Below are 16,475 nucleotides of genomic sequence, written 5' to 3' on the forward strand. Positions count from 1 at the left end.
AATGTTTTCTCCCATAAATGTAAACGAGTGCCTAAATCATATATGTCGAAAGGACTGAAGCCTGTAAACTAAAACATGAGCTCATTGATGTCATTAAATGAATGAGTTTTTTTATTGTTTTACTCCTGGTCAGAGGCTTCCTTAAATAAATGGTGCAATACTCAAATATTTATAAGTGTAAATTGTGACTTAGTGCCCATTTACACCACAACTAGTCTAAGTTGTAACTTATGTATAACTGGTGCAACCGGCCTCAGGGTAGGGCTGCACCAGCTGTATCACGTAAGTTAGGACATGAAGTTCACACTAAGGGTTTAGTAACTACTAGTTATTTTGTAACTAAGTCAGTGCTTAATTTGGTTCCACTGCCTTTTCTTAAGGCAAGACTTAACTAGCAGATTGTAAGCTTTCCAAAGTGATGTAGTCGAATATTAAGACATTTACCCAAATTTATCCAATAAGCAGCCTTCAAATTTATACACAGAAGTGTTCAAAAGTTGTGAACTTCAATTTGATCTTGTTATGGTTGATGTTCAAAACTTTTTTGTTCATATAACTGTCAGCTGTAATAAATGATATCCCCACTGAAATACGATACGTAATAAAATTAGATTTGATAGTAGCCTGTTGCCCTATGTATATAACAATATTTAGGAACTGTATCTAAAATAAATTAGGGGTGATAAATAAATACTAATAAAACAGGTTGCAAAAATAGACATTTATTCATTTTAATATCTTCTTTTAAATGTTGACGCTTGACACCGGGCGACGCATCCTAAAAACTGCACCGTTAGATCGGTTTCATGCTCAAGAGCCGCTTAAAAGTAGGCCTATTTTTTCTCTCTCTCGTAAATGTCAACATACTGTATGTCCAAAAGATTGGTGCCTCATGCCTGTCACGCAAAACAAGAGCTCATTGATGTCATTACATGAATCTGCAGTTTTATTCCGTCCGTTACTCACTCCTGGATGGAGGCTTCCGTAAATATTTCGTTTATACGAAGGGGTACGTCCTACCTAAGTTTAATGGTACAACACTCATTTAGTAGAGCGTACTTTTGTGACTTCGTGCCCATTTACGCCACCATTAAGCTAATTAGTAACTTCCGTATAGCTTGTGCAACCGGCTCCAAAAGAATAAAAAACTGTCGCGTAAATGCAACAGATACATTTTAGAATAAATATAACTTCAACACATAACCTTATTATTCAATTATGTTGATGCAGATTTAAGCTAGGTGCAAAAACTTCCTAACAGAGTTAATCATGTGAACGGCCTGAAGCTATTGTTGAGTTAGTTAACAGCGCTATCTGCTGGTCACTCACAGAAGCTTTTGTTTGTATTTCCCGCGTTTTTAACAATATAGACTTTTAGTTCACAAACTGACAGTCTCGTGTCTTAGCTTTTGTCGTCGTGTTACCACCGTACCAAGTACTTTCAGTTTATTTTGTTTTCAATGTCAACAAAATGTTATTGTATGTCCTTTCCATTAAACAAACAAACAAAAAATGTACTGTTAAGTACATATTTATTATGATTTTAACACTTCAGGGGCCGGTTGCACCAGTTTTAGTATAATCTAGTGGTGCCGTTTTCAGGATGTTGCACGGTGTCAAGATAAAACACATTTTAAATATATATAGAATATTAAAATGAATAAATGTCTAATTTATAAACCAGGCTGAACATCAACCGTAACAAGATCAAATTGAAGTCCACGGCTTTGTAACACTTCTGTGTACAAATTTGATGGCTGCTTATTAGATCAATACAAGTAAACATCATATTATGCGACTACGCATTACTTTACGTAATCTTACGACCTACTAGTTAAGTCTTGCCTTAAGAACAGGTGGTGCAACCAAAATAAGCACATACGTAGTTACAAACTAACTAGTTGTTAGGCTACCAAGCCCTTAGTGTGAACTTTACGTCCCAATTAACTAAGAACTTACGCACAGCTGGTGCAACCGTACCCAGGACCAGTGTTCCCTGTCGGAAAACTCTCAAACCCACCTTATGCGGCTTGGCTGCGGGATACAGCAGCGTAGTCCTGGTGAGATTTAACCGGAGCTGGCAGGCGAACCTTGTGTGTTTGTTTTACTGGTGTGTAAATTAGCCATAATTCGTTTGCTCAGTAATGACGTAGGAGAAAGCCAATTAGGGCAGTGTTGATGGGTGCGTAAATGAGTCTCTAGTGTAAAATGCTAATGAGTCCCTTATTCTCCAATTCTCTTCCAGTCTGCACTAGCGCGTTTAAGAAGACATAGATTACGTCATTTTAACCATAACCAGACCTTCTTGACTATGAAAACATTATTTAAAACAGTCATACTCCAACAACACAGATATTTGTGTGCTTTTATTTCAAGCAGTTTGACCTGCAAAAACATGACATACAGTACAAAGCTTATCTAAAGAAATAAGAGACTATATTAGATTGAACTCTGATTCCACTAACACTAAAAACAAAAAAGTACCATGGTATTACCATGGTTGTTCGAAAACATTACATTTTTTGATGTGCCATGTAAATACTATGGTAAATGAAATGGTACTTATTCAGGACCACAGTAGGATACAACATGGCTAAATGCTCCCTGGGCTAAAAGACTCCATAATAACACTAAATAAAGTACTTTCCTAAACACCTGTTCACTATGAATTGTAATTTTTCCCTCTTCCATCAGATCAGTGCATGTAGGCTAATGACTAAAGCTTGATTTTGAGACAATTTGAGCTAATATTTAATATTTTTTTAAAATCTTGAATTTTAAGCCTAGATCATGAATATCCTGGAATCATCACATTTATTTTGAGACAAAAGACTAATTTTCCATTTTGTTCAAGGTGATTATATAAAACAATTTCCAAAAAGTGAAAGGATAGCATTTGGGGAAAAGAGCCCCACTGTTGCTGGGGATAAAGGCCCCTCTTAAACCATTTTTTTTTTTTTTTTATGAAAGTATTTGACTAAGTTGACTAATTGTCCCCCATAATTATTGTTCGGGTATTTAGACTATATTAATATAACCCCCCTGAGGGCCTTTTTCCCCATTTGAGGGAGCCTTTTAACCTTTTAAGAGCCTTTAAATAAATAAATTTTATTCAAAACAAACTTCTGTTATTTCTTTTAACAAAAATTGTGTTCAATAAAAATAAGTGTATTTCTTGAATCTTGAGCCCTTTTGTGACCAAGTTGTGCCTTAAGTTAGCACCGTTATACCCTATATATCAAAATACCATGGTGTTACCATCACTGTTAGCATCACTTTACCATGGAACTGCCACAGTACTTTTTTGTAAGGGGCAAAAGCAATGCAGAGAAAAGACAACACAATGATGTTGTCATTGAAAAATTTGATTCTAAATCAATAATTATTCATTTTTGAGCTTTCCAGATACTCTCATGATGCCATATCCCTCCTGGCTTCTTTAGAGTGTCTCCAGGGTTTTGTGTTCACATCTTCATCCCTTCCTTTTCCTTTTCTGTGAAAACTAAAATGGGAAAGCAAATAATATTACATGAGGAGAGGCAATTGAGAAGGCTGTGTAAGGGGAAATAAACATGAAAAAGTAAAAAAGATCGATTTACAACACGGAGATACTAAGTACCACATTAGCATTGCTATATTCTGCAGTCTGGGGATGAAGGACTTTGCAGGTTTAATTGGCCTTACCTCGAACATCCAGCTTACACTCCACTTCATCCTGTCCTAGTTCATTGACAGCTCTGCATGTATACTTCCCTCCGTCAAACAAGCCTGGTTTACGGATGTTTAAAGTCAGCACACCCTGGTTATTCTGCATGAGAAACTTCGGGTCCTCACCAATAATCATCCTATTTTTCATCCATATAATCTTTGGCTTGGAGGAGAACCACAGCATGCAAGAAAGAGAGAGAGAGAGAGAAAGAGAGAGCAATGTAAAGTCACTTAAAATGTCTGGCAGGGTGACTGAGTTTATATACTGTAGTTACACACTACAGATATTCACTTACTTTAGGGTAACCACGGACAGCACAGCTGAGGGAAGCACTGTAACTAGCACTGACACACCTGTCCACGAGAGGTGTGATGAACTTAGGAGAGCTATTCATGTCTTTTTCCTTATAGGGCTGTGCATTCATTTTAAGACCTGAGAGGATGAGGGTTAAATATCACATATACTGCTTCAGCAAGGACATTTGAATTAATGCAATAATCGGTGTATGTTTTAATGCATTAGGTATCATAAACTTACAATAATATATTTCTACAGCATTTGTTAGTATTGCTTAATGTTTATACCTTTACTATTGTTTTAGTTCATGTTATTCATAATACATTAGCTCAAGTACTGTAAATGTATACAACCTTTTATTTAAAAAATGTATTAATATGTATTACTGTGTAGAAATTAACATTTATTAATTGTAAGTTTAATAAATGCTGTAGATGTATTGTTAATTGTTAGTTTGATTTGATTTGATGAATCCACATAGAGATTCATTGAAAATCTCCATGTAAAACACTGAAATCATTTTGTATTAAAGGATTAGTTCAGCCAAAACTGAAAATTCTCTCATCATTTACTCACCGTCATGTCATCCCAGATGTGCATGACTTACTTTCTTCTGCAGAACACAAATTTTGATTTTTTGAATATTTTAACTATAATCCACATCTCCTAAAGCCATCCAGATGGTTTTGGTTAAGACCGATTTGATTGCATCAGAATACATTAAACCACTGGAGTCTTATGGATTACTTTTATGCTGCCTTTGTGTGCTTTTTGAAGCTTCAGAGTTCTGGCCACCATTCACTTGCATTGTATGGACCTACAGAGCTAAGATATTCTTCTAAAAATCTTTGTGTTCTGCAGTAGAAAAAGTCATACTCATCTGGGATGTTCTTAGAGTGAGTAAACTATTCCTTGAACTATTGAAAAAAAGATTGTAAACATCTACAACGTAATAAGTGTTACGCTATATTTATGCAATACACTATGCACTGTAGTGTTTAAAGATTACTCAAACAGTCAGTGTCTAGGAACCTGTTTTGGCGATGACAGCTGTGTTTTTGCTGACGCCAGCTGCTTCACTCAGGCCACAGATGTTCTCGCTGAACACACGGAAATTGTACTCATTCCCCATCACTAGATCAGACACAGTGCAACTGGGTCTGCGGTTGTGCTCAAGAACTGTGAACCATTCCTAAAAGGAGTTAGATGTAAAATTAATCATTCTTAATGATTTAGTTATTTTACAAAGAAACAGCCATAAATAAAGCATATAAAAGCACAGCTGATTTAAAGGACTCGTTCACCCAAAAATAAAAATTATTTCATTACTCACCCTCATGTCGTTCTAAATGCTTATGGCTTACTGATGTATATGTTTTAATGAATGTCAGGGACCGTCTTTTTCAATAGAATGGCAGTGGATTATGCCTCACTTTAAAACTTAAAAATAACCCAAAAGTATAATAAAAATAGACCATGTGACAGAATGCATATTATAGGTTTTAAAAAAATAAATCTGAAATTGAAGTCATTTTTTTGGTGAAAATCTTGCAATCTACCTAAAGCTGCGCAATTAATCGGAAAACTAATTGAGATTACGATTAGTCTGCTCCTGTTGCATCGGTGGTTTCCATTTACAATTTTATTTTGCAGTGGTTGTAATCTAACCCATCACTAACATGTCCGTTGAGCAATGAAACGGCAATGGCCAATCAGAGCTGCTAAAATTAGTGCTACATCACTAATTAGTGCTACATCAGTTGACATTACATATTAGTAATGTCAACTGATCCTAATGTGCAAGTTTTAAACCATCTGAATGCCCAGATGCTTGCTTTATTTTCCACCTCTGTTCGCGGTGGCACAAGAAAATTAATACTGAAGAAGAAACATCACCTGACACTCAAAAAGAAGCTGTTGAACAAGCGAAAAGCACTTTGTAATTATTTTGGATTCATTGCTTATTGCACCACTCGCTTTGAACTTGATGTTAAATACACTGAAAATGAGCAACCTGATAAAACTAAAATGTTCCCATTCTAATCAAGGCTAGACCCCGAAGCCGCCGCCAGGCTCCGCCATTTGCGCCATTTAGAATTTCAGCCGCCGCCAGCCAGTAATTTCGTAAGCCAAATTGAGCCGCCATCTGATAAAGTTTGGCTGAGCCGGCTAGAATTATTTGCATCAAATAATAATTCTATCACATAGAGACATACACACACGAAATATATAAACAATACACGAGATCTATTTTCCCACTGGATTCATAACAGCGCAGTCTTGTGCCCGTTGCTACGATACACAGACTCACAGTGAATTGACGACCAATTAAAATTGCTCGTTTTCCGTACAGAAGAAGCCTTGCATGTTTTTCTCGCACTGAGGTGAAATGGCGGAAAGAAGCAAGCAAGGTAATTTTGATCTCACTTCTCACATGCTTTCCTAATTCCTACTTACTTTTTTCTTAACTTAGGCCTACCCAGACTTTTGTTAAATCTTCAGGGCATGGTTGCACAAACACCTGAATCAAAGATTGATGTTATGAACCAAATATTCTGGAACGGAGAGATTTATAGCACTGAACGTGATATTACTGCAGTAACAAACCACCGTTTCCACATTGCTAATTCACGACTCATGCTTCAGTGTACATTGAAGTGAAATGTGCAAAACTTTGTTCAAAATAATAGGCTACTGATAACAGTGTGTGTTTATATTAAGGCGAGACACGGCAGGCAAAAACATAGTTTTTTTTTTACTGGTCAATTTTGAGATTTTTGGATATTTGTCTTCAATAACATGTCTTCTTTCAGACTTGTGGTGAAAAAAAGTCCGAAATACACATTTAGGTCTTTATTTTACTACACTTCGTCTGTTTGCGTCTGTAGATTTCTCATAAAATTCAACTAAAGTTTGCATTCTTAATCAAGGTGTAATATGATAAGCTTCATCCATGATAATGCCAAGTTATTGTATACAACTTAGCCTACATGCATTTAGCCTAAACACAACACATTGTAGGCTATTTGAAAATGTTTAGTAGCATACAGACTACAAAATAAATATGTACATACGTTGTGAAAGTAAAATCTGGTGTTTTCTTTATTACATTGTATTGCATTTTGTAGAAATATAGTGTAAGCCATGCATTGCTTTGAAATATTGAGATCTAGTAAATCAGTATAACATAGACAGTGGTGGACGAAGTACACATACCATGTACTTGAGTTAAAGTAAAGATACTCAAGGTAAAATATTACTTAAGTAAAAGTAGAAGTGCTGCCTTTAAAAATTCACTTGAGTAAAAGTACAAAAGTATTTGCCTTCAAATGTACTTAAGTATCCAAGTACTATGATTTTTATGGCCATAATGTCCTATTATAATTTGTCACAAGACTCTTGCTTAACTCAGTCTACATGAAGACTAATGTCACTCTTGGCACACCAATCTATTAATAATATGACATTAATTAGTCAGATGTGTGTGTGTATATATATATATATATATATATATATATATATATATATATATTTGAATTGAATAAATTTTTTGTGTGTTTAATTTTGGAGGGAAGGGACTGTTCCCATAAGGTATAATACATTTACAGTATTTACTGTATATATTTTTCTCGAGCGTCTATGGTCATAATTATTAACATCCTAATGTTATGATACATTCACATAAACCTGCACAATGCCATTAAATATAAATATATATATATATATATATATACACATACACACACACACACACATACACACATGCACACACACACATACATAGAATATATATATATATTCTATGTTATGGGAGCAGCCAATTTCCTCCAAAATTAAACACAAAAACGTATTAATGCAGTGTTTCTGCTACTCTCCAGAAAAACAATGCTATTATATGCAAGTCATTTTAGTGTCAACATAATAAGCAATGTACATTATGCGTCAATATTTACCGATAATTGCTGCAATAATAGCTGCTGCTCTCTGCCCCGCTTAAAATCATTGGCAACGCAATTTGTTTGGAACTATTGAGAGCTACACGAATCACGTGACACGCGGCGGCGAGATCACTGTCGCAACCGTCTATGTTCGCAACTCTCATATTTAACGGCTCTGGGGTGCGTTTCCCGTACAACAACGTAACTTGCTGCTCCACTACCGTAGTACGATGCACTGTTGAAGAAATCAACTTGCTAGTCACGACTGTTTCCCAAAACCGTATTGTCGCAAATTGGTTGTTCAACCACGTTGGTTAATGATGTCACACATGTGGTGGATTAAAAACTACTTTTAATGAATCTGTTCGAATTAATGATCGAATTAATGCTAGATGTTTTGCTATAAATTACGGACATGTCATCTGAGGACTCTCTCATATTTTTCTCAGTTATTTGCTTTATTTCCAGATTCAATCATAGGCTCGTTCTTACGCACTAGAGCACGTTCACACATGCGCACTCTTCAAAAACGGTGCTTTAAATCTATTGACAAACTAAAAGACATAAAGGACATTTGTATGTCTTCTAAATAAAAGATACTGATTGTACTGAATGTCATCTTGCTTATTTGGCTCAAGATAATAATTTATTAAGCCCACATGTTATAATAACAAGAAACTCTGCTTCTAACCACAGGTCGAGAGCTGTCGTTCCAACCACACAACTCTGCGATGCTGTTTGCGAATGTTCGTTGGAACGATGGTTTCGGGAAACACCGACTCGTTGAACTATGATGATAACGACGGAACTTGCTACCATAGTTGGCTAACGATGCTTTTGGGAAGCGCACCCTGGTTCGCGCTTAGTAGATGCCGCCAAGGCAAGTTCAAAACAAAGCGCGCGCTGTACTGTGATTGGTGGCTCGTTTGACCAGTTACATTTTTATCCACTCATAAATAAAAAGGAACGACTGATTTTGAAAATGTAGTAGAGTAAAAAGTAAGATATTTGACTTTGAAATGTAGTGGAGTTAAAGTAAAAGTCTCCCCAAATTTAAATACTTCAGTAAAGTACAGATACACAAAAAAGCTACTTAAGTACAGTAACGAATTACATTTACTTCGTTACTGTCCACCACTGAACATAGACATCTGTAGACATGAAGTGGCAGCTTCAGCCATTTGCGGCTATGAAAAGTTTGGCGGCTGCAGCAGCCATTTAGGTTTTGGCTGAGCCGGCTAGCCAGCCAATAACTTCATCAGCCAGCCATTATTCTCAAAACAAATGGCTTCGGGCTCTAATCAAGGCACAGACGTGATGTAAATAATGGATTTATTATGCTGATTAGACAGCTTTGTTTTTAATGGAAGCATTCGCGAGAGTGCAGAACTTTGTGTGGAGTGTCACTGCGCTCGCGTCGAAATGCAGATCTCAAACAGTGTAAACCTGCAGTGAGTGACAGCAGTCATTGTTCATTGAGTTTGTTGCGTTGCACGATTAGTGTGTACAATTTACTAAAAATGTAATTACAGTTTTGTTTTGTCATGTTAATAAGTAGGCCAATGTGAATTTGATTTGTGCAAAATAACAATAAAGTAATTCAAATTAACTGTCATTATTATCGTGTCTGCTCTTATAAGACCCATTTGCCATGCAGCTGGTATTAGTAGATTTAACATTTTCACGAATCGCACAAACTCTGATCACAAATTACTGTTTTTAATTTCCAAAGTGCAACCACACTGGGGCAAAACATTATCTAAAGATGATCTTATGTGAGCAAGATCACCACTGAAGATCTAATGGGATGAATGGTCCCCTGTCTTTTAACTGAACACAATAAGTAACTTGATCCATTTCAATTGGCTGTTAATAAGTTTGAATTTTGAATATGTCAAATGATTTACTGTATGTGGACTAATAATTTAAGCAGTTATTTAGCAATAATTTAATTTATTTTATACCATAGATATCCATTTAAAATAATTTGTATTTGCCCTAACATTAATATTACAATTATTACAATATTAAATGCTTAAAAGAAACTGGAGCGCAGCTCATGTCCACCTGAAGAACTGCACGGTTGATTACTTTGTGACGTCACGGTAATTTGATATTTAAATCTATAATCATGCAGCCCTACTGTATGTCTCATTTACAGTGGACCTGCTTTATTGCAGTTGCAACTAGCATAGTTAAGCATTTAGCATCATGAAAAATGTCTTTTGAGAATGAGAATATGATGGTCCTGTTACTCTGTCAATCTGGGTTTTTGTCTGATGGGAACGTGGCATTATCATCCCATGTCTGTCTTGTGTTTTTGGTCAGTCTTTTTTCATGTCTGGTGCATGGATCCTGACCCTTCTGTCTGGTTCGGTTTTGGTTTTTGTGTCAGGAACTGGGCACTCATGTTCCATGTCTTGTCCTGTATTGGCATGAGTGCATGCAGTCTCGCGACTGCGGAGGTGCATTGAGCTCGCTTTTGCGCTGCGTGTCTTCATGCTGTGCAATTGCCTTATTGCATTGGCGATGTGTATTGTTGTCTTTTGAGAGCATGTGGCTTTATTTTGTTTCTGTATCGCCGCGTGCCTTTCTGTCTTAAGTCATACCCCGCCTCCTTGTTTGCCCATTATTAGTTCATTTGTTACACCTGCCCTGCATTAACTTGTTTGATTTCCTTCCCTATTTTAGTCGCCTCGTGTGTGCTGTCGAGTGCCAGTTTGTCTTGTGTGTGTTCTAGTCGGTCCTAGTCCCCATCCAGTCGGTCCTGTGTGTTTGCCCCATAGTCCAGTCCAGTCCAGTCCAGCCCATTTCAGTTTACCTCTGCCCTAGCCTGGACACCTTTTTCCCCATACAGGGTAGTTTATGTTTGTTTTCCCCCTTGTGGGAGTTTTGGTTTGTTTTTTATTCATTTTTGTATTTAAATAAATTCCTTGTTTTTTATCTCTCTGCTTGGGTCCTGAGCCTCTTATTCCTGACAGAGAACATGTATAAAACATGACAGAATTGTATTTTTTGGTGAACTATTCCTTTAATCCAAGAAACTGAAAAGATTTATGTCAGTTGTGATAGAGATTGAGCAATATAAAAGCAACACAGGAAGGTGGTATGGTTACTGGTTTGGGTTTACCTTGGTTTTCAGGTCTGCTTTTTGGATAGTGTAGCCAGTGATCTCACTGTTGCCATTATCTTTAGGTGGCTTCCATTCCAGAGCAACATTGAAGCCCCACACATCTGTCACAGTAACGCTCATTGGTGGCCCAGGCTTGTCTGCAAGCGTATGTGAAGGAAAGGGAAAGAAGGAAAAAGTACTATAGATATGTATAACTGTAGATCTTGACAATTATACACCGTTCTAAATTCAACCAAGTAAGTAGTTAATCAAATCAAAATCAAATCAAATCACTTTATTGTCACACTACCATGTACAAAAGTGCAACAGTAGGTGAAATTCTTGTGTGCAGTTCCGAGCAACATAGCAGTCATGACAGTGACGAGACATATACCAATTACAGTAAACAACATACTTAACACAACACAATTTACATATCAAATGTACACATACTTACACAACATGATAATTATATACAATACACACAATATAGAATACACAATATACAATACAATAAGTAAGGAGTATATGAAATATATATATATATATATATATATATATATATATATATATATATATATATATATGTATATGAAGTAGTATATTGAGGAGAATATGTTGACAGTCCAGTGTGAGATTATAGATTAATAAAGTGCAGTGCTAATTATTGATCCTGATAGATCAAGTGTTCAACAGTCTGATTGCTTGGGGGAAAAAGCTATCATGTAGTCGGCTGGTGCGGGTCCTGATGCTGCGATACCACCTGCCTGATGGTAGCAGTGAGAACAGCCCATGACTCGGGTGGCTGGAGTCTCTGATAATCCTCAGAGCTTTTTTTCACACACTGCCTGGTATATATGTCCTGGAGGGAGGGAAGCTCACCTCCGATGATGTTCCTGGCAGTTCGCACCACCCTTTGCAGGGCTTTGCAGTTGTGCGCGGTGCTATTGCCGTACCAGGCGGTGATGCAGCCAGTCAGGATGCTCTCTACAGTGCTGGTGTAGAACCGTGTGAGGATGTGGTGGTTCATTCCAAACTTCCTCAGCCGTCTCAGGAAGAAGAGGCGCTGGTGAGCCTTCTTCACAACGGCCTCAGTGTGGACAGACCATGTAAGTTCCTCAGTAATGTGGACACAGAGGAACTTGAAGCTGCTGACTCTCTCCACCGGTGCTCCATTGATGGTGATGGGGCTGTGTTCTCCGTCTTTCTTCCTGAAGTCCACAACAAGCTCCTTGGTTTTACTGACGTTGAGGGAGAGGTTGTGTTCTTGACACCAGCGTGTCAGAGTGTGCACCTCCTCTCTGTAGGCTCTTTCATCATTGTCAGTGATCAGACCTACCACCGTCGTATCGTCAGCAAACTTAATGATGGCATTGGAGCTACAGGTCCTTCTCAAAAAATTAGCATATTGTGATAAAGGTCATTATTTTCCATAATGTAATGATAAAAATTAAACTTTCATATATTTTAGATTCATTGCACACCAACTGAAATATGTCAGGTCTTTTATTGTTTTAATACTGATGATTTTGGCATACAGCTCATGAAAACCCAAAATTCCTATCTCAAAAAATTAGCATATTTCATCCGACCAATAAAAGAAGTGTTTTTAATACCAAAAAAAAAGTCAACCTTCAAATAATTATGTTCAGTTATGCACTCAATACTTGGTCGGGAATCCTTTTGCAGAAATGACTGCTTCAATGCGGCGTGGCATGGAGGCAATCAGCCTGTGGCACTGCTGAGGTGTTATGGAGGCCCAGGATGCTTCGATAGCGACCTTAAGCTCATCCAGAGTGTTGGGTCTTGCGTCTCTCAACTTTCTCTTCACAATATCCCACAGATTCTCTATGGGGTTCAGGTCAGGAGAGTTGGCAGGCCAATTGAGCACAGTAATACCATGGTCAGTAAACCATTTACCAGTGGTTTTGGCACTGTGAGCAGGTGCCAGGTCGTGCTGAAAAATGAAATCTTCATCTCCATAAAGCTTTTCAGCAGCTGGAAGCATGAAGTGCTCCAAAATCTCCTGATAGCTAGCTGCATTGACCCTGCCCTTGATAAAACACAGTGGACCAACACCAGCAGCTGACATGGCACCCCAGACCATCACTGACTGTGGGTACTTGACACTGGACTTCAGGCATTTTGGCATTTCCTTCTCCCCAGTCTTCCTCCAGACTCTGGCACCTTGATTTCGAATGACATGCAAAATTTGCTTTCATCCGAAAAAAGTACTTTGGACCACTGAGCAACAGTCCAGTGCTGCTTCTCTGTAGCCCAGGTCAGGTGCTTCTGCCGCTGTTTCTGGTTCAAAAGTGGCTTGACCTGGGGAATGCAGGGATGTTTCTACTCCAGACTCAGTCCACTGCTTCCGCTTAGGTCCCCAAGGTCTGGAATCGGTCCTTCTCCACAATCTTCCTCAGGGTCCGGTCACCTCTTCTCGTTGTGCAGCGTTTTTTGCCACACTTTTGCCTTCCCACAGACTTCCCACTGAGGTGCCTTGATACAGCACTCTGGGAACAGCCTATTTATTCAGAAATTTCTTTCTGTGTCTTACCCTCTTGCTTGAGGGTGTCAGTGATGGCCTTCTGGACAGCAGTCAGGTCGGCAGTCTTACCCATGATTGCGGTTTTGAGTAATGAAACAGGCTGGGAGTTTTTAAAAGCCTCAGGAATCTCTTGCAGGTGTTTAGAGTTAATTAGTTGATTCAGATGATTAGGTTAATAGCTTGTTTAGAGACCCTTTTCATGATATGCTAATTTTTTGAGATAGGAATTTTGGGTTTTCATGAGCTGTATGCCAAAATCATCAGTATTAAAACAATAAAAGACCTGAAATATTTCAGTTGGTGTGCAATGAATCTAAAATATATGAAAGTTTAATTTTTATCATTACATTATGGAAAATAATGACCTTTATCACAATATGCTAATTTTTTGAGAAGGACCTGTATGTGTTGCCACACAGTCATGTGTGTACAGGGAATACAGGAGTGGGCTGAGAACACAGCCCTGCGGGGCTCCAGTGTTGAGGGTCAGTGATGAGGAGGTGTTGCTGCCCATTCTAACCACCTGACGTCTGCCTGACAGGAAATCCAGGATCCAGCTGCACAGCGAGCTGTTTAAGCCCAGAGCCCGGAGTTTCTCATCAAGCTTGGAGGGCACTATGGTGTTGAATGCTGAGCTGTAGTCTACAAACAGCATTCTCACTAATATGCGCTAATCAGATATGCGAGTGAGTTGAAGACTGATAAAGAGGGGAAGACAAACGGAGAGATTGTGAGAACATAAGAGTGAAAATTAAAAAGGAAAGAGTGTGTGTGTGTGTGTGTGAGAGAGAGAGAGAGAGAGAGAGTTATAGTTTGCGGCTGGGAGCGGTTGGCATGAATCCTGGGCAGGCTGCTGGGATGTTGGCAGTAAACTGTGACTAAATGGCTGTCTGGCTCATCTGAAGGGTTTTTGCACTCTCATTAGCTTACCTCCCAGCGGGAACACAGAGTGAGTGTCCCCTAATCCTATCCTAATCCCGTTCAACACCAGGAATAAACCAAACAACACCCCACAGAATAAGCCTTGCATCCGTACTGACCTATGATGTCCTTCATTTTGATAAAATTGTAAGTGTTTTGTTTGAAACCTTTCTGACAATTTCTGAGTTGTACATTCAGTAGATGAGAAAAACAACACATTTTGAAAGTTATTCTTTTCCATGGGTTAACAAGAGTCAGAAATGAACATTTTGAACTGATAGTTTAATCCCATAATTCTATGTCAGCCTTGTAGTTGTGGCCCTAGTGATGTCTATGATGATGATGTGAGCTACCTACACAAATGAACGTAAAATATTTGGCTCTTCAGCAGAATTGCTTAACCCTCCTGTTGTTTTAGGGTCATTTATGAACCAGGACAGGTAAAGAATATGTTATAAATAAAGCATAGTTTTTGGAACTGGAACCAAACATGACTTTGTCAAGGTGATCAAAAAAAACAAACTTGAAAATAAAAAACATTTTTGTATGTAAATGTTTATGAAAAATCGAAATTTAAAACAAAATGTTCCTTCCATTTGTCTTAATGGTTCAATTTTGACCAGTATGGAAATAACTAGTTGTGACCTTTCAACTCTGTACTTTCTGGATGTTTTACAGCTTTAATTAGTTTTTTGTACATCTATGAATCACATTTGACCTAAAAAATATCTCAAAATTAGCCCCTAGCCCCATAGACTCTTGCTTTTCCACCTGCTTCAATTGTTGCTGCATCATTCTCATAAATTAAAGACATTACTCTCAAATGGGGCTTGTGCACACATGCACATATCCAACCAAAGGAAGACAGAGAGAGAAAGTATTTGTGAAGTTCTGAACAGGTAATATGTTAGAAAATAAGTATACTAATATGATTTTATATGATAGTTTACAATGGTGCTAAAGGTCCCCCAATGGTATAAGACCGACTGGATGTTATTTTCTCCTAAAATAGAAGAAATAGCTATTTTAACACCTTCCTTAAACCCTGTAACACTGCAACTAACATTTGTGAGACATGCACTACAATTGTAAATCTAAAATGTACACTGTTGATTTTTACCATCAGAATTTATTGTAATATAGTTGTTTTGTTTTTTCACTTTTAAATATATATATATATATTTTTACTTATGTTACTCCATTAATATTCAACACTATAACATTTGTCCTTATTACACACTTTAGGACCACAATATAACAGATTTCCCTTAAGGGGGGCCTTTAGTGCTATTGTACACTAATCAATAATTTATGCACAAAAATGACCCGAATATCAAAAGGATGGTGCAGTTTCTTATGGCAATAAGAGGGTTAAACATAGCTGAAGTGTATCATTTCTCAACCACTAATGACACAAAAGGAATTGAAAAAAAGAATCACTTTTTTTTTCAAACAGATTCCAGAAAACTATGCTATATTAGATATACAAACAGATAGTCCTCCCTCAAATTCACAACATTGGTCGAGCCAGTTTATCTGTGGCGGACTGGACGAGCCACTCAAATGAACAGATGAATGTTCTGATGGAGCCAAAGATCCACTCTGTTTACACTTGAGGAGAAAATCAACCTACAAATTGCTTATAGTTGTCTATCCAAATCATGCTTTTAAAGAAGAAAGCATTTTAACATAAAAATACACATCATCTTTAACCAAATGACTATGTAGGCACTAACCTACAATCTGGATCTCAATATTAGATTTGTCCTCCATATTCTCAATCTGCACAGACAGAGTGTATTGGCCTGAGTTCTCTCTGACTGCCTGCCTGATGAACAGGATGGTGTCCACGTCAGTTGTGCGAACATTCACCAATGCTGTGTCTAGAGGTTGACCATCCTTGAACCAGTTCACCACCGGGCGTGGTTTGCCCTGAGTGCAGAGAAGCAG

General features: G+C 37.7%; 1 protein-coding gene across 2 annotated transcripts in view; it reads right to left on the minus strand.

The window, feature by feature from the left end:
• Positions 1–2,364: 2,364 nt before the first annotated feature.
• The window catches only part of LOC127648239 (myosin-binding protein C, fast-type-like), a 55,396-nt gene continuing 41,285 nt past the window's right edge, over positions 2,365–16,475 (minus strand). For both annotated transcript variants that reach the window (XM_052132823.1, XM_052132824.1), the window contains 6 exons: positions 16,262–16,457; positions 11,075–11,214; positions 5,039–5,198; positions 4,005–4,141; positions 3,685–3,871; positions 2,365–3,502 (listed from right to left, as the gene is read on the minus strand). In XM_052132823.1, coding sequence (XP_051988783.1) covers positions 3,465–3,502; positions 3,685–3,871; positions 4,005–4,141; positions 5,039–5,198; positions 11,075–11,214; positions 16,262–16,457 — 858 coding nt within the window. In that variant the 3' untranslated portion in view covers positions 2,365–3,464. The remainder of the gene's footprint in view (positions 3,503–3,684; positions 3,872–4,004; positions 4,142–5,038; positions 5,199–11,074; positions 11,215–16,261; positions 16,458–16,475) is intronic.

This window comes from Xyrauchen texanus, chromosome 8 (genome assembly GCF_025860055.1).
Source record: "Xyrauchen texanus isolate HMW12.3.18 chromosome 8, RBS_HiC_50CHRs, whole genome shotgun sequence".
NCBI lineage: Eukaryota > Metazoa > Chordata > Actinopteri > Cypriniformes > Catostomidae > Xyrauchen > Xyrauchen texanus.